Raw genomic sequence first — 26374 nt, forward strand, 5'->3', positions numbered from 1 at the left:
GAGATTTTCCTTGAGTGACAGAATCGTGACGCTTGTCATATGAGAGGAAATTGTAAGGGTAGATATACGGCCAAAACCCAAAAGGATGGAGTGGAAATAAAGAGATTTAAATGCTGATACCCACAGTTACTTTTGTGGCTTCAGGTATGAAGTCCCTTAGTACTTTTTATATCTGTTTTCTTTTTGTATAGTTGGCATACTTTTAGGTGGTTTTGGACTTTGTAAAAGAGTATGTACATGGGGCTGGAGTGATGGCTCAGGTTAAGAGCACTGCCTCATGAGCACTGGGTTTAAAAGTGTGGGCCATCACACTGGGTGTTGTTTCTCTCTTTCCCTCTCTCCCTTTTGAGACAAGGTTTTATGTATCCTAGGCTGGCCACAGAATTTTAATCTTTTTCTTGGCTACTTCCCGAGTGCTGGGATTACTAGTGTGAGTCACCAGGTCAGGTTTAAGGAGTACTCGGGATCTAACTAGAGCTTTATGCCTGCTAGGCTAGCACCCTGCCAACTGAGCCACATCCCAGCCCATAATTTCTTTTTTGAAAATTTACATTACAGAGGATAATGCATGCTTAGTTGTATATATGATGTCTAGTATTTCCCAAAATCTAATAAATATAATTGGCTGTTTTATGAAGACATTTATTTTTTCTGTTCTCATTGCTTACTAGGAATGAACATCATTTGCTTGTTTTCAACTGCTCTTGTAGACTGTCCATCTGTTATTGCAATAATATGTGCTTTCAGTCCAGCTTTGTAGTTTATTCTATATGAGAGATAAAAAACTGAAACCACCGAGAGACTTACCTTTGAAATTGAGTTCTACTCTAGTCCAGGCTTGTCTAGGGCCTTGCTAACCTGCCTGCCTCAGCCCTTGAGTGTTGGGATTACAGGGATGAGAAGCCATGCCCAGCTATTTGGACACAGATTTTACTATGTAGTCCTGTTTCCTCTTTTGGGGGGGGGGGAGGTAGGTTTTCAAGACAGGGTTTCTCTGTGTAGCCTTGACTGTCCTGGACTCGCTTTGTAGACCAGGCTGGCTCGAATTCACAGTGATCCGCCTGTCTCTACCGGCATTAGAGGTGTGTGCTACCACACCCGGCAAAAATAAATCTTTTTTTAAAAAGAGGAAAGGGGCAGGCACGGGGCTGGGGATATGGCTCAGAGGTTATGAGCACCGACTGTTCTTCCAAAAGCCCTAAGTTCAATTCCCAGCAACCACACTGTGGCTCATGACCATCTATAATGAAATCTGGTGCCTTCTTGTGGTGGGCAGGCACACATGCACACAGAATACTGTATAAATAATAAATAAATCTTTAAAAATGCCGGGTCGTGGTGGCATACACCTTTAATCCCAGCACTTGGGATTAAACACTGTCTTGAAAAGCTTGGGGGGGGGGGGGGAGGAAGAAGAGGAGGAGGAGGGAAGAGAGAGTGTGCGTGCGAGCGCGCGCGCGCGAGAGATTGATTTTTATTTTATGAGTATTTTGCCTGTGTTTCTGTAAGTTCCTGATGTTCATGATTGGTACCCAGTACCCAGGGAGACCAGAAAAGGTCAGAGTCCCTGGAAGTGGAGGTTAGACAGTTGTGAGCTGCCATGTTTGTGCTATGAATTGAACCTGGGTTCTCTGGAAGAGCAGCCAGTGCTCTTAACCAGTGAGACATTTTTTCAGTCCTCTTGTTTCGTTTTGGGTTTTTTTGAGGCAGGATTTTACTCTCTAGGCCTGGAACTGGAGATAATTTTATTTCAGTCTTCCAAATGCTGGATTACAGACACGTGATTTATTTTTTTCTAATTTATTATGTACAGTGTTCCACCTGCATATATGACTGTACACCAGAAGAGGGCACCAGATCTCATAGATGGTTTTGGGCCATCATGTGGTTGCTGGGAATTGAACTCAGGATCTTTAGAAGAGTAGCTGGTGTTCTTAACCTCTGAGCCATCTCTCTAGCCCCCCAGATATGAATTTTCATATCTGCTTTAAGCAATCTGCCTCCTCTGCCTCTTATGTTCTGGGATTAAAGGATGTGCAACCATGCCCAGCCTAATAGATTACTGTTTTGAGAGCAGGTGCAGTATATGGTGCATGATGGTCTGGAACTCAAGATCTTCCTGCCTCATGCACCTGTGTATGAGGGTACTAGCACCACCACCAGCCTGCTTAAAGAGTACACTGAGAAGCCAGGCGTGGTGGCGCACGCCTTTAGTCCCAGGATTTGGGAGGCAGAGGCAGGTGGATCACTGTGGGTTCAAGGCAAGCCTGGTCTACAAAGTGAGTTCGAGGACAGCCAAGGCTACACAGAGAAACCTTGTCTCAAAAACAAATAAAAACCCAAAAAGAACAACTACAAAAAAAGTACACTGAGAAGTGCATAGAAAACAATTTTAGGCAGGCTGAGAAGAGTCAAGAAGATAACTATGATCAAGCTGGTCATGGAGTTTCAGGTGAGCCTGGACTATACATCAGACCTTCTTTTAAACAAAGCCCAGCAAGCATGTATTTTTTTCTTTCTCTTACATTTGTTTTTCAATCCTGAAGACTCTGTGACTCTCAAATATAACTTGTAGCTCTAGGCCAATATTGTCAGTAAAAATTCTCTACCTGAACAGTTAAATTGAATATATTCAGACTGTTCATCTTGTAATTTTGTTAGTGGCCACTCTTCTATTAGCAGGAACTGAACCTTTATTTTTTTAAATATTTATTATTTATACACTATTCTGCCTGTATGTGAGCTAGCAGGCCAGAAGAGGGCACCAGATCTCATGGTTGATGGCTGTGAGGCAACATATGGTTGCTGAGAATTGAACTCAAGGCCTGTGGAAGAGGGGCTGGAGAGGTGGCTCAGTGGTTAAGAGCACTGACTGCTCTTCCAGAGGTCATGAGTTCAATTCCCAGCAACCACATGGTGGCTCACAACCATCCACAATGAGATCTGGTGCCATCTTCTGGCATGCAGGTGTACATACAGGCAGAACACTATACATAATAAATAAATAAATAAATATTAAAAAAAAAAAAAAGACCTATGGAAGAACAGACAGTGATCTTAACCTCTGAGCTATCTCTCCAGCCCCTGAGAACTTTGGCTTTTTGAGACAGGGTTTCTCCCTGTAGCTTTGGCTGTCTTGGACTCACTTTGTAGGCCAGATTAGCCTCGAATTCACATCGATCCACCTGCTTTTGCCTCCCAAGTGCTGGGATTACAGGAGTGCACCACCATGCCTGGCCCTGAAACCTTTTTTAATGCAGTTGGCTTTTTTAATGCCTGGCTTCTTTGTAACATTTGTAACTACTATATGGATAAACCATGATTTTGCTCAGTTTCTTATTGATAATCTGTGTCATAAATTATAAAAGTAGTGCCAGGCATGGACGTGCACGCCTTTAATCCCAGCACTCAGAGGCAGAGGCAGGTGGACTGCTGTGAGTTTGAGGCCAGCCTGGTCTACATAGCGAGTCTAGGACAGCCAAGGCTACACAGAGGAACCCTGTCTCGGAAAAAAAAGATTATGAAAATAATAGCATTTTGGGAGATGTGTTTTGTGAAGAAGGGTAGAGCAAAGTCAGCCCCTGAGTGCTGCCCCAGTTGTTTTTGAGGGTATCTTAGGCTATAGCCCTGACTGGCTTCATTCTAATTCTCAAATCTTCTGCCTCAAGCTCTCAAGTGTGCACAGACTCCCTAATCTAGGCTCTGAGAAATGGCCTTAACTTAGCCAACTACCAATTTCTTTTAGCCCAGGTTAACCACAGTATGACTGTACTTGGAATTAAAACCCCAAACTAGCTGCAGATTTCTTTAATTTTTTACTGTCTTGATTAGCCTGTTAACTAGTTCCTTAAACATTTTGGGTTGATATGTAAATATACTATAGCCTATTTTAAATATATATTGTATAGTGTTGTCATCTATTATACTTAAGGGCAAGGATTTCTCCATATTGTTGAGAATCCCAAGCGCCTTACTTATTTCCCACAAACTTTTGATTACTTTTTGAGTCTGGCTATGTAGCCTTGGCTAGCTTTGAACTCACTATGTAGACCAGGCTAGTCTTACACCTAGGTATCTGCCCATTTCTCCCTAGTCATTAAAAGATATGATTAAAGGGTAAAGGCATGCACCACCGTACCTGAGCCTCACAAACTTTTTGAGGTAGGATTTACACAATGAAATTGCCCTTCTGGGTTTCCTTCTGGCCTTGGGGGAGTATCCAGACACCGATTCGCAGTGATGCTGGGAGGAATGAAGTTTAACCGGGCAGGTGGGTTAGCAGAATTTGGAGGTGAGTGCCTGGGAAAAACCACCTTCTCCAAGATGGTTTTCAGTGAAAGAGCTCTTTATTGGCCGTGGGGAGTGGGGGATGGAATAAGCGCTATATAAACCTTGGGGAAATGGGTAAGGGTCTTACATCATTGGCTGGGGCTGAGGTGTTTGGAATGCTTCGTTTGGGTGGAGAGGAATTCCAGGTGCTAGCTGGACATGTCTTGAAACCTGGCCACCAGGCAACCTCGATGGCAGAGGTTGTCGCAAGGTCACTTGCATTGGCATGCAGGCCCAGAATAGGGAAGGAATGATTCTTCTGTGGGTCTCAAGAGGAGAATTTTGGGGTTTGGATACCTCTCTACCTTACTCTTGCTAGAGGCTGGTTCCCCTGGTCCCCATGGCTCAAAATCTGCCTGTTTGTGCCTAGTCATTAAAAGCTAAAGTAGTGTACTGACACACCTGACCCCCACAATTTTTCTGATATAATATTTACATAGTGAAATGAACAACTTTAAAGTGTAAACGGAATGTGGTGGAACACCTTTGTAGTATCCCAACACTGAGGAGGTAGAGGCAGGAGTTCAAGGCCAGCATATGCTACAAAGGAAGTTCTAGGTCAGTGCAGGCCACATGGGACACTATGAGAACAAAACCAAAAAGGTGCAATAGAAGAAATGTTAGTACAAATAGTTGTGCAACTATCAACCTGCATCTAGTTGCAAGACCAGAAATGATTTTCATTCAACCCGATTTGCTTAAATTATATGTAAATTATTAATTTTTTTAAAGATTTGTTTATTCTTATGTTTACAGTGCTCTGCCTGCATGTACACCTGCAGTTCTGAAGAGGGCGTCAGATCACACTATAGATGGTTGTGAGCCACCATGTGGTTGCTGGGAATTGAACTCAGGACCTCCGGAAGCGCAGTCACTGTTCTTAACCTCTGAGCCATCTCCCCGGCCCCTGTGTGCAGATTATTCTGGGTTATGTTCATATGTGTGCATTTTAGTGTGGGTGTCTGAGGTGGCCCGAAGAACATGTCTGAACTCCTGGAGCTGCAGTACAGGCTAGAGTACAAAGGTGAAAGACTGGGTTAGAAACTGGTCCTCCCCAAGAGCAAAAAAAGTGCTCTTAACCTCTGGGCCATCTTTCTAGCATCCAAAAATCATGTCTATGGTTCATGTAATTAAAAAAAAAATGTTGCTAAGCAGTAGGTGTTTCTTTCCAAATTATTCTCTAGATTGGAATTCATAAATAACTTTGTAATAAACTCAAAAGAAAAAAATAAGATTTAACTATTCGACTCATCTATTGTCTTACACACCCTCAGTTTTTTGTTTGTTTTTTTGAGACAGGGTTTCTCTGTGTAGCCTTGAATGGCCTAGACTCACTTTGTAGACCAGGCTGGCCTCGAACTCACAGACACTGGGATTAAAGGCGTGTGCCACCACTGCCCTGCGCACCCTCAGTTTTTGCAACCTAATTTCTTGGGGGCAGGAAATTGGGCGATCGCATATGAAAGCTGAATACGGATGATTGTCTTATGTTAGTTCCCATTGTAGAAACAAGTCTCAAGAAAGGCGTGGTTCGTGGGATGGGGGTCCGATTGTCTCCCCCGAATTAGAAGCAGACGTGGTGCCTCTTCCCAGCAGTCCTGACATCCAGGAAACTTCGAGACTAGACTATGTAGTCCAACATGAACTACAAAGACATTGTCTTAAATTACAGTAAGCTAAGAGAGATCGCCTGTCCATGAGAGTTGGAGCTTTCGAACTGCATTTACTATGGTGGGGGGAACGAAGTCTAAAAATACATAAAATCTGCTTTTCCTCCCGGAGACGAAAAACCAACACCGTAGCCATGGGTCTGCAGCTCCAGGGTTTCTTTAGGTGAGCTACAGACCATGGGGATCCGCAGAGGGTGAGGGGAACGAAAGGAAATCAGCCAGTTCCTGCCTAATACTTTGGGGCGTGGCTTCCAGTTCACACAAACATCCAAGGTGGCTGCAACGTTTCTGGCGGTAATTTCTGCCAGCCGAGGGGTACTGCGCGGACGCCTGGAACGCTTTCCCGCGGCACCGCCTCTCCCAAGTCTCGTGTGCGGCGCGCACCGCGGGAACCGGCGCCCGCGTATCCTCCCCCGCCCCCGTCCTCCCGCCCCGCCTCCCCCGCCCCGCCCCGCCCCGCCCCCTGCAACGCCGAGTGCGCGTGCGCGCCGCGCTTGCCCGGCCGCCGCGCCACTGGCTGCCCTGGTTACCGTTGGTGTTTGCGACTTCTCTGCTGCGCCTGTTTCGCAGCCGACTGGCCCCGCGGCGGCTCCACAGGCGCGCGCCGGCGTCACGTGGGCCGAGGCTCCCACGCGGACGCTGGCTCGCGGCTGAGGCGGGAGGAAAGGCGCAGCGGCTACCGCTAGCCCTCCCTCTCCGCTCCAGGGCAGGCGCGGGGGGCATTAAAAAAAAATGGCGAAATGGGGGTAGCCGGCGGGGGCAGCTGACGGGATGCGGCGCGGAGGTGGCACCGTTGTGGGAGCCTGCTGAGGTGGGCGCAGCTGACCTGGCGACCTCGGGCCGGCGCCTGACAGCGCGGACCACGGACTCCGAGGGGCGCCGAGGGCCCCCCCGAGAGCCGGAGGCAATGGACGAGCAGAGTGTGGAGGTGAGTGAGGGGCGCTGCGGAGGGTGGCGGCCGCCGCCGCCGGGGAGCCTTGCCTACCGCGGGCGCCATGCTCTTGCCCTCCCTGTGGGAGGCAGCCCCTGCTGGGCGCCGGGAGGGAGGGAGGGAGGCTGGCCCTGTGCTTCTGCCGCCCTCAGGGTGCCAGGTGCTGAGGCTGTTCCGCAGTCAGGTGCTGCGGGCTTTCCGCGATGCCTTGGCACCTGCGCTGGTTGCTGTTTGCAGACTGAGCCGTTCCGGAGCAAAACTGCAAATTCATCGGAAGGGTTTGCCCCGCTTTCTCGCCAGGACTTGTTCGGAATGAATAAAGCATTTTTTTTTCTTCACCCTCAGAGGTACATTCTGTAGGATTCACACACCCCTCTCACACTTTACTGTCTTAAAGACTAGTTTTCCAGCATTGATTCTTGTAAGATGACTTCATGGTTCAGATATCTCCATATGGGCTAGAAGCATCAGAAACGATTGCCTTTTGGGACACAACTATGCGATGTAGTGATAATTAAAATTTCAACCTTTCAGACACTAAAATACTATATAATTTTGCTTTTAAAAAGTCAAGGGTACAGAGAAACCTGTCTTGAAAACCAAAGAAACAAAAAACAAAACAAAACAAAACAAAACAAAAAAAAACCCCAAGAAACAAAAATAAGGCATAATTTAGCACTTGAAATTAACCTAGTTCATAGCAATGGCCTTTTTGTCTTCCCAGAACCAGCTAGAGTCAGCATCTCTCAGTTCTGGCCTTGCAGTCATGATTAGAACCATGAGTAATTTTGTACTTAATTGCACTTGTGAAAGTTGTATAAAGGTTTTGTAGCCTTTTTTGGTTTTAAGACAGTTTAATTTTTCTGGCATGGGTTAAAAACAAACGTAGGTACTGCAAAAAATAAACCTAAAATACACAGTAACACTTTTTAGTTTTTAAATTTTGTTACTTTCAAGATAGTTTCTTAAAAAGTTTGCTAACCAGATGTGGTGGCACTTGCCTTTAATCTCAGTGCTTGGGAGGCAGAGGCAGGTGGATCTCAGTGAGTTGGGGGCCAGCCTGGACTACAGAGCAAGTTCCAGGACAGCCAGAGCTGTTAGACAAAGAAACCCTGTACCGACACCGGCACCCTCCCTCCCCCCACGAAAAAAAAAGTTTGATGTTTACAAATTTGTTGTTGTTGTTGTTGACTAGATGTCAGAAGGGACACTAAAATGTTTAGATTCTCAGGCTCACTTAATTTATTGTGCGCATGGGCGTTCATCCATTGATATGTTCATGGGGAGGTCGGCACAATTTGGAGTTGGTTCTCCTACCATATGGGATTCCTGGGATGGAATAGAGGTCTTCAGGCTTGTTGACAGGTGCCTTTGCCTGCTGAGCCTCCTTGCCAGCTTCAGTGTATTAGTGTATCTTCTTAAAAATTTCCCCTTGTCAGGATGTGGTGGTGCATACTTTAATCCCAGCCCTTGGGAAGCAGAGGCAGGTAGATCTCTGATTTTTAGGCCAAGATGGTGAGCATAAGATGTTTGAGGCCAGAACTACATAGTGAGACTGTCCCTTAAAAACAGATTTCCTCTCTTAGTTACAAAAGCAATTCATCTCCCTTGTGGAAATTGCAGAAGTAAGAATTTCTCAATGTGTATTTAGTCATGCAGTCTTTATTTCTTACTGTCACACACACATTTTTTCTGTAGTATAAAGTATTTTTGTATGTTATATGTGTAATTTCCTTTTTTTCTTGTTTGTTTGTTTATTTATTTATCTTGAGACAGGGTTTCCCTGTGTAGCCCTGGCTGTCCTGGAACTCTCGTTGTAGACCAGGCTGGCCTCAACTCACAGAGATCTTCCTCTCAAGTGCTGGAATTCAAGGTGTGCACCACCAGGACCAGCTTGAGTGCCATAATTTATTTGTGAGGGCTATAGTTACGTTTGTCCTTTATTACAATTTACCCTAATATGAATATTTCTGCATAAAGTCTGCATTTCATGTTTCCTTTTTTTTTTTTAATGTGTATCTGGGTGTAGGTATGTTATGTGTTTATAGCACACATATGGGGTCACTGGAGAGTCACTGGTGATTACACTCCATCTTTTGTTTGAGACAGGGTCTCATTGGCCTTGAATTTCACCAGTTAGCCAGGATAGCTGGGAGAGAGCTTCCAGGGATCTGTGTGTGCTTGCTGTGTTGGCATAGCTGGGATGAGGTGCACCTGTACGGCATTGTGCCGGGATTCTGGGGATCTCAGATTCTTGTTCTTTTTTTTTTTTTTTTTTTGGTTTTTCAAGACAGGGTTTCTCTGTGTAGCCTTGACTGTCCTGGTCTCACTTTGTAGACCATGCTGGCCTCACTTTGTAGACCATGCTGGCCTCACTTTGTAGACCATGCTGGCCTCGAACTCACAGTGATCCTCTTGCCTCTGCTTCCCAAGTGCTGGGGTTAAAGGCGTGCACCACCACCGCCTGGGGGATCTTAGATTCTTATGCTTTGAAAGCAAGCACTGCTTAAGCCACTTTATTAGTCCATTTGTTTTTCTTGGAATCATCATCAAGCTTATTAAAAAGCTAGCATGTTTTCCAGATGTTCTGGCTAACCAAGTTCTGATGGGAGATATAGTTAAATCTGAAGCATTTTCTTTCTTCCCCTTTTCCTTTTTATTTTTCTTTTCATTTTCTTTTTCTTGAGACAAGGTCTCACTGAGTAGCCCTGGCTTGCCTGGAACTCAGCTGTGTTTAGTTTCTGACAGGCAGAGATAACTGCCATTGCTTCTTGAATGTTGTGCACCATTATGCCTGGCTTTGAGTGAAGTTTTTTTAATCATGTCGTTTACTCTCGACTTAGTATAATCTTAGCATATCTTTTGTTTTCAGAGCATTGCTGAGGTTTTCCGATGTTTCATTTGTATGGAGAAATTGCGAGATGCTCGACTGTGTCCTCATTGCTCCAAGCTTTGTTGTTTCAGCTGTATTAGGGTAAGTTGTATTCCTTTTCATGTGCATTCAGTTTTTGTTATTATTAACTGTTCTAATTTTGAGACAGACAGATCTTAATCTAGGGCTCTGGCCGGCCTAGAATTCATTATGTAGATCAGGCTGACCTCAAACTTACACAGAGATCCTCCTGCCTCTGCCTTCTGAATTCTGAGACTAAAGGGGGCTCCACCATGCCTTGTGTATTTTGTTTATATATGCTGCACTGTAAATATTAACCACATCTCTTTTTCTTTTTTTTTTTTTTCTTCTTTTTTCTGTTTTTGTTTTTTTTGAGACAGGGGTTTTCCTGTGTATTTCTGGCTGTCCTAGGCTCACTTTGTAGACCAAGCTGGTCATGAACTCACAGAAATCCACCTGCCTCTGTCCCCTAGAGTGCTGAGATTCCAGGTGTGTACCACAATGCCTGGCTAACCATGTCTTTTTTTAAATGTATTTTGTGACCCTTTAAAATGTCATCCCCCCCCCCCCCCCCAGACACCACGCCTGGATGGAGTTTCAGTTGTGGGCTACCATGTGGGAACTGTGACTTTAACCTGCGTATTCTGGAAGAACAGCTTATGCTCTTAACAGCTCCCAAGTGTTTGTTTTATGCACGGAGCACAACTGTTCCTGTCTAGTAATGTTTTTGAGACACTCTTGCTCTGTAGTCCTGGCTGGCCTAGAGTTCACAATGTAGAAGAGGCTGGCCTCAGACTTGTGGTCCTCATGCTGCTACCACTCAAGTGACAGGATTAGGAATATGTGTCACCACACAGAACCCCAGAAGTAATTTAAAGATGAAATTATGGGCTGGAGAGATGACTAAGCTAAGAACACCTGCTGCTCTTTGAGGAGATCTGAGTTCCTAGCGCCTACATCAAGCAGCTCAGAACTGCCTGTAACTCCAGCAACAGGGCATTCAACACCCTCTTCTGGCTTCCTCAGTCACTCACATAAATGTGGCATACACACGTACAAGCACATATGCGTGCATGAAATTAATAAAAGTTGGGGGTTTATTACATCTGTTTATTTGTGTGTATAAGGGCGGGACAGCATAAGGAGGTCAGAGGACAACCTAGGGGACTCAGATCTCTTTCTACCATGTGGATGAGATGTGGAATTCAGACTCAGGTCTTCAGACCTGACAGCAAGCTGAGTCGTCACCAGTTGAGGGGTTTGTAGAGACAGAGACATGGTTATCTCCAGAAACATTGACATTACAAGGAAGCCAGAACTCCTGGGTGTTTACATTCCAAACCATAAAATGCTGATGAGACCTGAGCAGGAGCTACTGCAGTGCTTACTCGTGTTTTAGGTCTGATTTACATGCTCATAATGTGTAGACCTGAGAATTAGCTTGCTTTTCACAAAGTAAATTTGGTAGTACCTTAGAGTCAGTGGTTTGTAATTCATTTTAAAAAATGCTGTGGCTTAATTTTGAGAGTGGAGTGACATTACTCCTACAAAGATTACAACTCTGTGAGCTCCAGCTAGCCCTAGGATCATGTCTTTCCTAGGGGAGAGTAGCCGCTTCACTATTTTGGGATGAATTTTGCCCCTTTGAAGTTTGTTCCTGTCATGATAATGATGAGAGTGATTTAGTAGATTGCCTGTTATTTTTGTATCTCTAAAATAAATTTAGGCACTAGAGAGTTAAACTCATTAAATGTGGTTTATAATGACTAGATATATGCAGTAATGGTGGTTTTGTAATCGAAACTTAATTATTTTGCTTCCTTAGCGCTGGCTGACAGAGCAGAGAGCTCAGTGTCCTCATTGTCGGTAAGTGTTTTGTTGTTTGTACATATGGAAAATGGTAACAGAAATAAAAGCCTGGGGTCAGGCTGTTCTGCAGTGTATAAAGGCAAGGTCCTCTTCTTCCTCCAACTCTGCAGTTTCCTACATTTTTTTTTCCTTTGGGATAAAATTGCATGGGAAATGGTCGGTAGGTCTAGAAAAAAATGTGCACTAACTGTATAGATGACTAAACTTTATGTTGAATGTATTGTGTGATTGTGCTGTGCCCTTGTTTTTCCTCACATAGTTATTGTGTAACTTTAATTTAAACAAAAATATAATCAGTTTTGGTAGTTTACGCCTGTGCTCTTAGAACTCATAAGACTGAAGCAGGAGGTTTGCCATGGGTTTGAAGCCAGCCTGAGCTGTAGTGTGAGACCTTATCTCAAATGGAAAAAAAATCACTTTCAGAAGAAATGTACAGTCATGCTTTCTTGTGTGCAACTGGTGGTGTATATTCTTACATACACACCATATATACTTTTTAAAAACCACACAGATACAGTACTTTTTATGATTCTCTTGCTTGATGTTTGTTTACTCCTTGGGATAGGTTTTCATGTAGCCCAGGCTGTCTTCCACCTGTAAGAGTAAACTTGAAAGCCAGGTGGTGGTGGTGCACACCTTTAATCCCTTGGGAGCACTTGGGAGGCAGAGGCAGCTGGATCGCTGTGAGTTTGAAGCCAGCCTGGTCTACAAAGTGAGTCCAGGACAGCCAAGGCTACACAGAGAAACCCTGTCTCCAAAATAAACCAAACCAAAAAAGAGTAAACTTGAGCTTGTGACACCCACACCCCTCAGTCTCCTGTACTTTCCAAGTGATAGGACTTACAGGCATGTGCTCCATGCTGGCTTTATTTTATTTATTTATTATTGTTAATTAATTAATTAATTAATTTATTTATTTTTGGTTTTTTGAGACAGAGCCAAACCAAATAAACAACAACAAAAAAAAATTAAAATAGGGCTGGAGAGATGGCTCAGAAGGGCACTGACTGCTCCTCCAGAAGTCCTGAGTTCAATTCCCAGCAACCACATGGTGGCTCACAACCATCTGTAATGTGATCTGATGCCTCCTTCTGGCCTGCAGGTGTACATGCAGACAGAGCACTGTATACATAATAATAAAATAAATTGTCAAAAGCCATAGGACCTTGCCTGACCTGCCCCAGTGGCTGAGAGGCCCTGCTGGCTGAAAGCCACAGCTGTCTGCATACTTGAGATAATTATTCTGCCTGGCTACCACAAAGATCCAGCCTGACCTTGAGAAAGAGAGCATTTGGTGTATCGAGACTTCTGTATAGTCGCCCCACTCCACACCTGCTGTCCTTGGGCCTGGCCCAGAAGATTTTGTAACTTTCCACTGCATTCCTTCTCACCCCTGCCCTTTCAGAAGCTTATTATAAATTTGGATACCCCCTTATAATAAACGGCCCTCAATAAGCAAGTTTTTCCTGGGCCCATGTCTCTGTTCTCGTCCATTCTTTATTCACAGGTCGCGACCCTCCTCGCCACTCCACGAATAACTGAACCCGCGGGTCGGGGACAATAAATCTTAAAAAAAAAAGAAAAGAAATAAAAAGAAATTAATTTGAATGATTACTGTTATTGTTTAGTTGGTATGTTATATCCTGTGTGTGTGTCTATGTGATGTATGTATGTTATGGAAAGCATACTTTTCATTGCGTCTTTGCTTTTTTGACACTGTGTAGCCCAGGCTAGCCTCGAACTCATTATTCCATCAAAACAGGCCTTTAACTCTTCAGTTCTGTAGCCTTAGTGATAAGATTATAGATATGCTTTTTCATATCTGGCTTTTATTGTTTTAATAATAATGTGCTCTGTTTTGAGGAATACTTATTTTAGAAAAATCTTGCATGTCTGAGCTAGAATATATATGTGTATGGATTTTCTTTTCAGTGCTCCACTCCAGCTGCGGGAACTAGTGAATTGTCGTTGGGCAGAAGAAGTGACACAGCAGCTTGACACTCTCCAGCTGTGTAGTCTCACCAAACATGAAGAAAACGAGAAGGACAAGTGCGTGTGCTTGGCTTTTTGTTCAGCAGTTAATAGACTATGCCATGTGGTGTTTCAGTGATACTTTACGTATCTGTATACACATATTAAATGATTGCTTTGTGTGTATACTTGCTCAAGTGTGTTTATGCACATATGGTGTGGTAGGGATTGAACCGAGGGCCACATGCATATGAAGCAAGTGCTCACTGACCTCAGCTTCAGACCCAGTGACACTGTGTTCTCGGTTCTCTTTTATCTGTAAGGGAGAAAGTTAATGCTAATGTTTCATTTGTTGCTTAATATTTAAAAGTTTTCTTTCTGTGTTGTTTAACATTTCATAAGCATTCACCTACCCACAGAGGTGTACAAAGTACTGTGCTGGATTAGGGGATACAAAGGCAAATGAATAGATTATTTCTTTTTAACTAATCAACAGGAGCACAGCAATAATAGTGTTATAATCTTGTTAGAAATTACAATGGAAGCAAATTTTGGATAAAAAGAATGCGTAGTTTTATATCACATATGTACAGATATTGGTCATATCTAGAGGGTTGTTAGGAATAGATCAAAAGTGGAAAGGTAGAGATTCCAGGAATATCAAATGTTTAAAAATAAAGTCATAACTATTTATATGCAGTATGTTAAATCAGTACGTTGGAACTTCAGGGGTCGTTGGAAATAAAGTTTAGACCTGTTTATCATTCTATAGAATAGGGCTGTGAGGGCTAAAGAAATGGCTCAGTGGGTGTGGTGGCACAGGCCTCTAATCCCAGCAAAAGCAGGCGGATTGCTGTGAGTTCGAGGCCAGCCTGGTCTACAAAGTCCAGGACAGCCAAGGCTACACAGAGAAACCCTGTCTTGAACCCCCCCCCCCCCCAGAAACAAGGAATGGCCCAGGAGTTCAGAGTGCATACTGCTCTTGCATAGGACCCGAGTTGGACTCCTATCACCCATGTCGCGTGCCTTATAACCCCTGTACCTCCAGCTTCGGGGACATCCAAAGCCTCCATCCTCCAGGGGCACCTGTACTTACATGAACACAACCACACACACACACACACACACACACACACGTACACACAATTTAAAGAAACACAATGGCAAAAATAAGAGACTAAATTGGGTTGTTTTCATTTGTTTGGTTTTCTTGGCTTTTGCTGTGTGTCCTAGATTGACCTTGAAGTCACTTTGCAGTTCAGCCATCCTGCTTCAATGTCCTGAGTACAGAGATTGCAGGCTTGTGCCACTGTGCTCAGCTGATGCCTCGCTTGCTAGTGTGTAGTTAAGTAAAACTGGGAGTTATTTCTGCTACGGTCTGGCTAACTGGACTCTTCAGGTTATTACTTACAGCATTGTGACAGGCATACCAAAAAGAGTAATTTAAATACAGTAACACATTTCATCAGGGTCCACTTGAATTATTATCATTATTCACAAAGACTTCTAAATTTTTTATTAGTACCTCCGGTAAAAGGAGTAGATTTCCTAATCTGGCAATCTTTTTTTTTTTTTTCCAATTAAAAATTTTGAAGCTGGGCATGGTGGCGCACGCTTTTAATCCCAGTACTCGGGAGGCAGAGGCAAGCAGATCGCTGTGAGTTTTGAGTTTGAGGTCAGCTTGGTCTACAAAGTGAGTATAAGACAGCCACGGCTACACAGAGAAACCCTGTCTCGAAAAACCAAAAAAAAAAAAAAAAATTTTTTTTTTTTGAGCCTCTGCTTTCCAAATGTATTACAGATATATGCCACCATACCCAGCCTTTAGATCATTTTTCATATCATGTAAAGTGAGGAGAATGTACATTAGTGTGGTAGGTAACTGGGTGGTTTAAATACTATAATTTTTTTTTTTTTTTTTTAATGTAGTTTTAGAGGCAGGAAATCCCAGAGCAAGGTGCTTGATGAAGGACTGGTTTCTGGTAAAGCCTTTATCCTTGACTTGTAAATGCCTGGCTTCTTGATGAATCACTTGGGAGGTTAAGGCCTCAGCATAAGAATTTTTGTTTTTGTTTTTTGTTTTTTTCTGTGTCCTAGCTGTCCTGGAACTCTCTTTGTAGACCAGACTGGCTTTGAACTCACAGAGATCCGCCTGCTTCTGTTCCCACCAAGTGCTGGGATTAAAGGCCTGCACCACCACACTGTGCTAACATGACAGCCTTTTTGTTAAGCAGTAGAGGGTTAGCATTTATTGTATATAGTGATAAAAGGAAGTGTTGTGTATATTTTATTTAGAAAGATATCTACAATTTGCTTAACATTTATATTAATGAAAAAAGTGCTTTAAAATTTTTGTCCATGTGCCATTATTTAGCCTAATTCTTAGAAACCATTGAATACATTTTATTTTATTTTTTAATTTTGTTTTTTCAAGACAGGGTTTCACTGTGTCACCCTGACTGTCCTGGACTCACTTTGTAGACCAGGCTGGCCTCGAACTCACAATGATCCACCTGCCTCTGCCTCCCAAGTGCTGGGATTAAAGGGGTACACCACCATGCCCAGCCACATTTTACTCTTTTTAATCATGCTGTAACCATCTCAAGTTGATCTATTTGCTTTAGTTTAGAAATATGTTGAAATTATATTTGTGTTTTAATTTATAACTGTTTTTTCTTTTCATAATGAATAGATGTGAAAACCACCACGAAAAACTTAGTGTATTTTGCTGGACTTGTAAGAAGTGTATCTGCCATCAGTGCGCACTTTGGGGAGGAATGGTGAGCAGAACAAATACAGCATGTTCTCTCTGGTTTAGATACTAGAAAGCATTGACAGAATTAGTTGATTTAAATGGAATAAAGCATCATTTTACTCTGGAGAATGAAAATGTTCTTACCTGTTTTATGCATGCCTTACTAAAGATGTTGTACCATCTGCTTTTCAAAAGAGCCTCTTTAGGTAGGAGTGTTGATGCCAGGTGGATACTTCTTTCATACTTTAATGTTTATAAAATATATAGTAACAGTTCCTTTTTTTGTTGTGTTTTTGTGTAGCACTAGGCATTGAACCCAGGGCCCTATGCTTGCTAGGTCAGTGCCATGACAGTAAGTTACACTCCCAGCCCAGGATTAGGGTCTGTCTCTGCTTTGAGTACTGGTTAGCTGCTCTTTATATTTCAGACGCTTTTGAAGTACTGTGAGTGTAACTATCTATATTATCCAACAGTCTCATGTTTTAGTTTCTCTTTCTAATCTTGTTTGGAGGCCTTACCATTCCCAGGGTTGCTGCCTACTTCTACTTAGGCCTCCATTAGAGCTGGGATTACAAGTATGCATTCAGATGTTTGGCTTAAGAGATTTTTGGTTTTTTTTTTTTTTTTTTTAATTAAAAAAAAATTTTATTTTATTTATTTTGAGATAAGGTCTCACTATGAAGGCCAGGCCTTAAACTTCTGGTCTTCTGCCTCAACCTATGCTGAGGTCATAAGTACATAATGTATCTGGCTAAAATCGGATTTTAAAGCCAGTCTACCTTCATAAAGTCTGAAGCATTCATAGTAGCTTTCCTAGAATCAGCTTTTTGCTTAGTACCTATATTGTATTACTTAGTATTCAATTAAATCATTTATATTAGTACAACATTATAAGTAGGTTGAGATTAAATGCAGTAAGAGTTTTTTTGCTTTTGGCAGTACTGGAGATCAAACTCTGGGCCTCCCTCTGCTAGAAAAAGTGTTCTATCAATGGGCTCTAACCGTGGATTAAAACAGTTGATTCTTAGTGGGGAAAATAAAAGTGCATTCACATTAGCAATTGCCTAAGTCTCATGTCAACTATGAGACTTGGTCATTCTGTGGCTTTTAGGCAGTATGTTTTACAGAGTATGGTAGGCTGAGCTGGTTGAGTAGAGCTCAGTTCAGACAGCTTTGTCTGAGTTCTAATTCTGTTGTTTGACTGGAAAAATAAGTTACCACAGTTTTTTTGATTCCTAAGCAAGTTTTCTAAGAGGCTCAAGAGTCTTTTTCATCCTCAAAAACAATAGTTAAAAATATCCACAGGAGCTGGAGAGATGGCTCAGGAGTTAAGAGCACTGTAGCTGGATAGTGGTGGTGCACCCCTTTAATCCCAGCACTCGGGAGGCAGAGGCAGGCGGATTGCTGTGAGTTTGAGACCAGCCTGGTCTACAAAGTGAGTCCAGGACAGCCAAGGCTACACAGAGAAACCCTGTCTTGGGTGGGTGAGGGTGGGGGGAGGAAGCGCTGTCTGGTGTTCCAAAGGACCAGAGTTCAATTTCCAGCACCCACATGGCAACTCACAACTGTTTGTATGTATCTCCAGTTCCAGGTGCTCTGACACCTCACACCAATGTATATAACAAAATTAAATAAAAATTAATCAATTAAAAAAAATCCACATCATGTGGTTAGAGAGTTGGCTCAGCAGTTTAGAGCACTTGTTGCTCTTGCAGAGGACCTAGTTCAATTTGCAGCCTCATGTGGTGGCTTATAACCATATTATCATCTGTAACTCCAGTTCCAGGGTATCCAACATCTTCTGGTCTTGTGGGGCACCAAGCATACACATTGCATACAAACATACATTCAGCCAAAACACTCATATATATATATATATAATAAGATAATTTAAAACAAAAATACCTTCGTTATTTTTCTTGGAGGCCATAGTGGGTGCTTTTGTTAACAAGACAACCCCTTCCCTCAGGATTTCTCTGTTCCCCTGGCTGTCCTAGAACTCTTTATATACACCAGGCCGACCTTGAACTCGGAAATCACCTGTTTCTGCTTCCCAAGTGCTGGGATTAAAGGCAATTTTAACCATGCCTGGCTCTATTAGTTTCTTAATGTCTAGTATTTAGACTCTTAAAGGCATTGCTACGTTGTCAAGGTAATTTTTTGCAAGCACTGGCCAATTATAAGAAGATAAAGGTCATATAAAAAGATGAAATTCACTTGAAAATATTTACCAATTTGTCACTGTCCGTAGAGCCGTAAAGAGGATTGTAAATGCAGTTGGCAGGTATGAAACCTCACACTGCTCATTGATTTCTACAGCATGGAGGACACACCTTTAAACCTTTGGCCGAAATCTATGAACAGCATGTCACTAAAGTGAATGAAGAAGTAGCCAAGCTTCGTCGACGTCTCATGGAACTGATCAGCTTAGTTCAAGAAGTGGTAAGATTATTTTTACATACGATTGATAACCTTTTTAAATTCTGTGGTATATATTCTTATATAAATTATATGTTCAAATCAAGATTTTCAAAGTTTAAATATTTGATGGGATGATACATCTCAAGTCTCAGCTTCAAACAGTAGAGGAATTTGCACCCAGGGATTAATTGAAGCCATAGAATTGCCTTTTTCTTTTTTTCAAGAAAAAAATGTCTTTCTTATTAGAGAGAGTGTGTGTACTTATCTGTAATGCAATATGGAGGTTCAGAGGACAGCTTTGTGGATTCTGGGGAGTGAAATTAGGTTGCCAGGATTGCACAGGGCCTGCCCTAAAGTGCTGAGCCTTATCCCTAGCCCAAGAATCGTCAGTAGTGGATTAGAAAAGTATACGTGTTACAGAGTAAGTTGACATCTAACTAGTGTTGCTGTTGACCCTGAGTGTGTTTGTTGGGATGATGTTGTATGTGGAGGCCCAGGTCAGCCTCAGGCTTCATTCCTCAGCAGCAGTCCACCTTGTATTTTGAGACAGGGTCTCTCACTGGGAATTGGAGGTCAGTAATTAGGCTTGGCTCATGGGCCAGCAAGCCCTAGAGATCCTGTTACTGCCTCCATAGTGTTGACTTTATGTGGATGTTGGGGTCAGACTTAGGTCCCTGTGCTCACACAGCAAGTACTTTACTAGTTGAGTCCTCTCTTCAGCTCCCAGATTGACTCTAGTAATCTTTTGGGATGGGGGTTCTTTGAGATGGGGTTTCTCTGTGTAGCCTTAGCTGTCCTGCACTCACTGTGTAGACCAGGCTGGCCTTGTACTCACATCGATCCACCTGCCTCGGCTTCCTGAGTGTGGGTGTTGGGAACCAAATCTGCGTCCTTTGCAAGAACAGCAAGTACTCTTTTTTTTTTTTTTTTTTAAGATTTATTATTTATTATTATGTATATGGTGCTCTGCCTGCATGTACATCTGCAGACCAGAGGAGGGCACCAGATCTCATTATAGATGGTTGTGAGCCACTATGTGGTTGCTGGGAATTGAACTTATGACCTCTGGAGGAGCAGTCGCTCCAGCCCCAGCAAGTAATCTTAACTGCTAAGCCATCTCTCTAGTTCCTGAATGAATTATTTTTCATGTGTTGACTTATGCTTCACAAAGTAGAAAGAGGAATTATTTAATCCTATATAAAGTTTCAATGTGTAGAGTTAGAGAGATGGCTCAGCAGTTAAGAATGCTTAATGTTCTTTCAGGAGACTGAATTCATAACTGCCTGTAACTCCCGCTTCAGGTATCTAACACCCTCTTCTGGCTCTACAGGTACTCATACATGTGGCATAAACCCACATAGATACAAACTCATATATAAATAATAATTGAAAAATTATCTTGGTCAGTTTTAGTAAGCTATTTGTTATTTATATTTTTTTCCTTTGAGAAAATGTGATAAATTTCAAATAAGTCTATTTTGGAATATATTATTGCTTAATGTTGCCAGAATGAGTTTTTTGTGTCTCACCTACCAGTAAGTGTTCTTTTATCAAAATCAAAATCATCATTTGTAACATTCTTTACATATAGAATGGTATTACTGAATTGCATGCATGCTACTAAGTCCTTTTGAAAACCATACTAATTGAATTGATTTTTTTCTGGCCTTTTTTGACTATTCTTAATTTCTACTGGCAGCACTAGAAGGCTTTTCTAGGTTCAGAGTTCTACTTATATATAATAGTAGCATGTATAGACAAAAACTGCTTTTTATTTTCTGTGATACACTGATGTGAAATCTAGTGCATATATTTTGCAATCTTGGAAAAACAACTATCTTTATGTAGTTCTGAAAATAATCTTTATAAAGTAGAGAAAGATACTAGGTTTAAAAACATCTTTTGTTGGACGTGGTGGTGGTCAAAGAATCAGCTCAGGACCTTCAGCTACATGGCAAGTTCTAGGCCAGCCTGGAATGCATAAGATTCTTGGGAAAACCCAAACAAAACAAAATCTTTTTTATTTTAGCATAGTTTTGGATGTATACCAGCTATTTTTGTTTAAATATGTGTGTTTGAGTATATGAGTAAGCAGTCATGTACCACGACACTCCTCTGAAGGTCAGATGACAACTTGCTGGTATCATCGCTCTCCACTGTATGGCTCCTGAGGATTAAATTTGCAGGCTGGCTGCAGATCCATCTTTTGGTCTCATGTCCGTCTGTTCATCCTGTTTGCCTGTCTGTGTCCATTCCCCCCACTCCCATCTGTAAATCCACATTTCTGTTTCTTCTTCTTCTTCTTCCTCCTCCTCCTCCTCCTCCTCCTCCTCCTCCTCCTCCTCCTCCTTCTCCTCCTCTTCTTTTTTTCACCTGAGACAGCGTCTCTCTGTGTTAACCTTGGCTGTCCTGGACTCACTTTGTAGACCAGGCTGGCCTCGAGCTCACAACAATCCGCCTGCCTCTGCCTCTCGAGTGCTTGGGATTAAAGGTGTGCACCACCACTTCCGGCTTTCTTTTTTTTTTTTTTTTTTAAATGATTAATTTATTTTTATGTGTATTGGTGTTTTGCCTGCAAGTATGTCTTGTGTGAGGGCATTAGATCCCCTGGAACTGGGGTTACATAGAGTTAGTTGTGAGCTGCCCTGTGGGTGCTAGGAATTCAACTGCATCTCTGGAAGAGCAGCCAGTGCCGTCAGCTCAGGTCCTTTTTTAAAAAGATAAAGTACCATAGTTTCTTATCTGAAATGTGATTGGTGCTTCTTACCTGTTACCAAAATTAGATTACCTTGTTACCTAATTTTGTTTATCTGTTTTGAGATAGGGTCTCATATAGCCCAAGACAGTTTCAGAGTCTGTACTTGAAACTGGCCTTAAACTCTAATCTTTCTGCCTCAGCCTCTCACGTACTGAGATAGTAGGTATGTGTTGGCATACCTAGTCCATTTTGTAATTAAATTATAAGAAACTTAGTTATACTCTTTATTTTGAGAACTTTATTATTCCTGTGTTTGTTTGCACATACATGTAGGTGTGTGAGTACAAGGTCAGGACAACTTGTAGGAGTTGGTTCTCTTCTACTGTATGGGTCTTTGAGTTTGAATTTAGGTCATTAGGCTTTGTGGTAGGCATCTTTGAGAGGACAACTGGAAGGAATTGGTTCTTTTTCCACCATGTGGATTCCAGGGGTTGAGCTCATATTGTCAGGCTCGGTGGTAAACATCTTTCACCCTGCTCACCCCAAATTTACAGTTTTTTAAAGGTAGTGTTATCTATACAATACAGACAATTAAAGAGCACTGACTGTTCTTCCAGAGGTCATGAGTTCAATTCCCAGCAACCACATGTTGGCTCACAACCATCTATAATGTGATCTGATGCCCTCCTCTGGCCTGCAGATGTACATGCAGGCAGGCTCTGTATATATAATAATAAATAATAAATCTTTAAAAAAAAAAAAGATATTGGTTATGAATTTTAAAGAGGTAATTAACTGATTTTAAGAGTAATCATAGTGATTGCATTATCATCATGTTTTTGCCTCTGTTGTAAAGGACTCCGTTAAAATTCATTATTTTTGTTTATTTTCTAGGAAAGAAATGTAGAAGCTGTACGAAGTGCAAAGGACGAGCGTGTTCGAGAAATCAGGAATGCCGTGGAGATGATGATTGCGCGACTAGATACACAGCTGAAGAATAAGCTCATCACGCTCATGGGTGAGTGTATTTTTTCTGTGGGAGAACATGGTATCATAACCTTGTTTGTGGTTCAGTCTTCAAGGAGTAATTTAATGACATGTAAGGGCTAGGAAGATATCTTAAGATTTTAGGCCACTCATGTTGTATGATGTGGACAAGTCTGACTTCTGTTGTGAAATGATCAAAGATAAACCTTTTCAGAGCCATTGTATGAAAATCCTAAAGGCCTGTGACCCTCATTGTTGTGTAGTTTGTTTTCACTTCCCACAACTAAGAAAAAGCTCTTAAGGATACTTTGAATCACTTGATGAGAGAACGCTTGCTGCCAGGTTAATTAATGAGACACAAAAAACTCATTCTGGAAACTTTGCTTGTTTTTTCTTTCTCTTTTGTTTTTGTTTTTTCAAGACAGAGTTTCTCTGTGTGGCTCTGGCTGTCCTGGAATTGCTTTGTAGACTAGGCTGACCTTGGACTCAGAGATCCTCCTGCCTCTGTGTCCCCAAGTGTTGAGATTACAGGCATGTACTGGCACCTGGCTTGTTTTGCTTTTTGGAGACAGAGTTTCTTTGTGTAGTCTTGGCTGTCCTGGACAGCGACCCGCCTGCCTCTGCCTCCCTGGGTGCTGGGATTAAAGGCGTGCGCTCTCATGCCCACGGAGCAGCTAGTGTTCTTAGTAGGCCAGCATCTCTCCAGCTCAGTTTGCCCAGTATTTAACTAAAAATTAAGTATGTTAGCCGTAAAGATTTTTAAAAGTTAATTAAGGAAAAGTGTGAGTGTTTATGTAGTGTGTGCATGTGTGTGTAAATATACAAACTTACGTGTACATATGCAAGGGGTAGAGGTTAAAGTTGGGCGTCTTTCTTTCTCTTTTTTTTTTATTATTTTTAACTTTTTTTTGGTTTTTCGAGACAGGGTTTCTCTGTGTAGCCTTGGCCATCTTGGACTCACTTTGTAGACCAGGCTGGCCTCAAACTCACAGCGATCCGCCTGCCTCTGCCTCCCGAGTGCTGGGATTAAAGGCGTGCGCCACCACGCCCGGCCTATTTTTAATTTTTTTAAAGTTTTGTTTTATTTTAAATTATGTGAGTATGTGTGGATATTTGCATATATGAGTGCAGGTGCCCAAAAATTCAGAAGAGGGCATCAGATTCCCTCCTAGAGTTATAGTTGGTAGTTGTGAATTGCCCTGTGAAGGATGCTGGGAACCACATTCCAGTCCTCTGCAAGAGCAGGACATGCTCTTAACCCTGAGCTCTCTTTCTAGCTTGTTCACCTCAGTGTTTGAGGCAGTGTTTATCCCCAAGCCTGGGATGCTCTGTTTTGGCTATCCTGACTAATCACAGCTCCCAGGACCTACCTGATCCCTGCACCCTTCGCTCACACTGAGGTTTCAGGCACACACCGCTGTCCTTGCCAGGTCCTCATGCCTGTTCAGCTAGTACTTTAACCATGGAACCAGCTCCAAGATCTCTTGTTGTCATAATTAAACTCCCCGAGTTAAGTAATATTCTTTTCCAGTGCATTAATTGTCTTTGCTTTTCTGATTTTATCATGAAAAATTATTGTACTTTATAGATTTTTTTTTGTCTTTAGCTTTCTGGGATGACTTTGCCTTTTATTCTCAAAAGACTATCTTTTTGTTGTAATTTAATATAAGCATCTAGACAATTTACTACATCCTGCTTTTAAGCCAAATTTTGGGCAAAGATTTCAGAATAATTAAGTGAATGAAATTGTTATTGTGTCTACCAAAAAGAGCATCAAGTATAGAAGAAATGTTCCACTTAAAGCACCTTCACGTTATTGTCGCGCCTCACTTGGCCAGCAAGAAAGATGCAACCACCGGTTCTTCTCCAAGCAGTTTATTCAAGCTCTTCGTGCAAGCAACTCCCCCAAACCACACCCATCACACGCTAATAAAGCATAGCATCATCCAATCAAATCACACCACATCTCGCATCCTCATAGGTCCACGAAGGCGCAACTACCGCAGGCAACGGGTTATGTCCAAATAAGGACCTGTTTGTTTTCTACAGAGGCAGTTCTGGCGACGTGCCAGGCGCCATCTTAGGGCGCGGGTCCTTAGGGGCTCTCCACAATTATGATGTTGATTTTTCTTACTCACTTGAGTCGATCAAAGACTGTCACTGCAGGTTTCCTCTGTATTATTTTTATATCAGGTAGTGTCTCACACAGCTCAGGCTGGCCTCCAATTAGCAATGTAGCCACGTATGACCTTGAATTCTTTTTTGTTTTATTTTGAGATACAGTTTTTCAGTGTAACCCTGGATGTTCTGGAACTTGATTTGTTGACCAGGCTGCCCTGAAAGAGTTTTGCCTGTTTCTGCCTCTGAGTGCTGTGAAGAAAGTCATGTGTACCACAGGCCGATGACCTTGAGTTCTTGACCCATTGTGTTTCCGCCTTCTCTACACCTGGTCTGTTCTCTGCTGAGTTTTAACCTAGAGCTCTGTGCAGGCTAGGCAAACGTTCTACCAAACGCTAGCCTCAGCCTGTCAGGTTTTTTTTTTCTTGGTTTTTCAAGACAGGGTTTCTCTGTGTAGCCTTGGCTGTCCTAGACTCACTTTGTAGACCAGGCTGGCCTTGAACTCACAGAAACCCGTCTGTCTCTGCCTTGCTTCTGCTGGGATTAAAGGTGTGCATCACCACACCCAGCCCTAGCCCATCAATTTTTTAAGGTAAATTTTGTACTCCTAAATTGAATTTTGCCTAAAAATAAGATTACTTCCAATGGTCTCTTTTCCAATCTACCTTTAAAAAAAAAATATCCAGCCTCTTAAAGATGTAGGTAAGTCAATTGGGGTAACTGTAATGGAGTTTGGCTCAGTTGCAGTAGATCTCTTTACAGAGTGTTCATAGCAAGTTAATCTTATTTTATTTTATTTTTTTTCATATTTGTTCTTGGTTTTTTGAGACAGGGTTTCTTTTGTAGTCCTGACTGTCCTGAACTGCCTTTGTAGATCAGGCTGTCCTTGAACTCACAGAGATCCATGTGCCTCTGCCTCCCCAGTGCTGGGATTATAGGTGTGTGCTACCACGCTTGGCTGTTAATCTCATTCTTTTTGTGTTTTTTTTTCCCCGTTTGTTTGTTTGTGTTTTTGAGACAGGGTTTCTCTGTGTAGCCTTGACTATCCTGGACTTGCTCTGTAGACCAGGCTGGCCTTGAACTCAGAGCGATACGCCTGCCACTGCCTTCCAGGTGCTGGGATTAAAGGTGTGTGCCACCACTGCCTGGTGTTAATCTCGTTCTTAAACCAGTAGAGAATCTGAATGTTGTTGTTTTGCTCCTTTTAAACAGGTCAGAAGACATCTCTTACTCAAGAAACAGAGCTGTTGGAATCTTTACTTCAGGAAGTAGAACATCAGGTGATGAAATCATTTGTTCATGTGATGCTGAGTCAGCATTCCATATTTAATAGAAGGAAAGAGTCTTTGCTGGGCTTCTGAGGCAAAGGAGCCATGAATTTGAGGCCAGCCTAGGCCACATAGTACCTAGACTTCATTTCAAAAAATAATATATTTATCCTCCCTCCATCTCTCCCTCTACCTCCCCACCCCCCATTTTTCAAGACAGGGTTTCTCTGTGTATCCCTGCCTACCCTAGACTCGCTGGCCTGGAACTCACAGATACCCACCTGCTTCTGCTGTCAGGTGGAACATTGTGAGTTTGAGGCCAGCCTGGTCTCCAAAGCAAGTACAGGACAATCAAGGCTACACAAAGAAACCCTGTCTCGCAAAACCAAAACCAACCAACCAACGAAACAAAAGACCTGTCTCAGACAAACAAAAGAGAGAAAGAGAGACAGAGAATGGAGGGG

The 26374-nt window shown here is 42.4% G+C and overlaps 1 protein-coding gene across 1 annotated transcript in view; it reads left to right on the forward strand.

The window, feature by feature from the left end:
• Positions 1-6729: 6729 nt before the first annotated feature.
• Trim37 (tripartite motif containing 37) overlaps positions 6730-26374 on the forward strand; it is a 130838-nt gene continuing 111193 nt past the window's right edge. The window contains exons 1-8 of the mRNA XM_051158226.1: positions 6730-6927; positions 9803-9904; positions 11649-11689; positions 13625-13741; positions 16356-16443; positions 18738-18860; positions 22432-22555; positions 25855-25922. Coding sequence (XP_051014183.1) covers positions 6907-6927; positions 9803-9904; positions 11649-11689; positions 13625-13741; positions 16356-16443; positions 18738-18860; positions 22432-22555; positions 25855-25922 — 684 coding nt within the window. The 5' untranslated portion in view covers positions 6730-6906. The remainder of the gene's footprint in view (positions 6928-9802; positions 9905-11648; positions 11690-13624; positions 13742-16355; positions 16444-18737; positions 18861-22431; positions 22556-25854; positions 25923-26374) is intronic.

This window comes from Acomys russatus, chromosome 16, assembly GCF_903995435.1.
Source record: "Acomys russatus chromosome 16, mAcoRus1.1, whole genome shotgun sequence".
Taxonomy (NCBI): domain Eukaryota; kingdom Metazoa; phylum Chordata; class Mammalia; order Rodentia; family Muridae; genus Acomys; species Acomys russatus.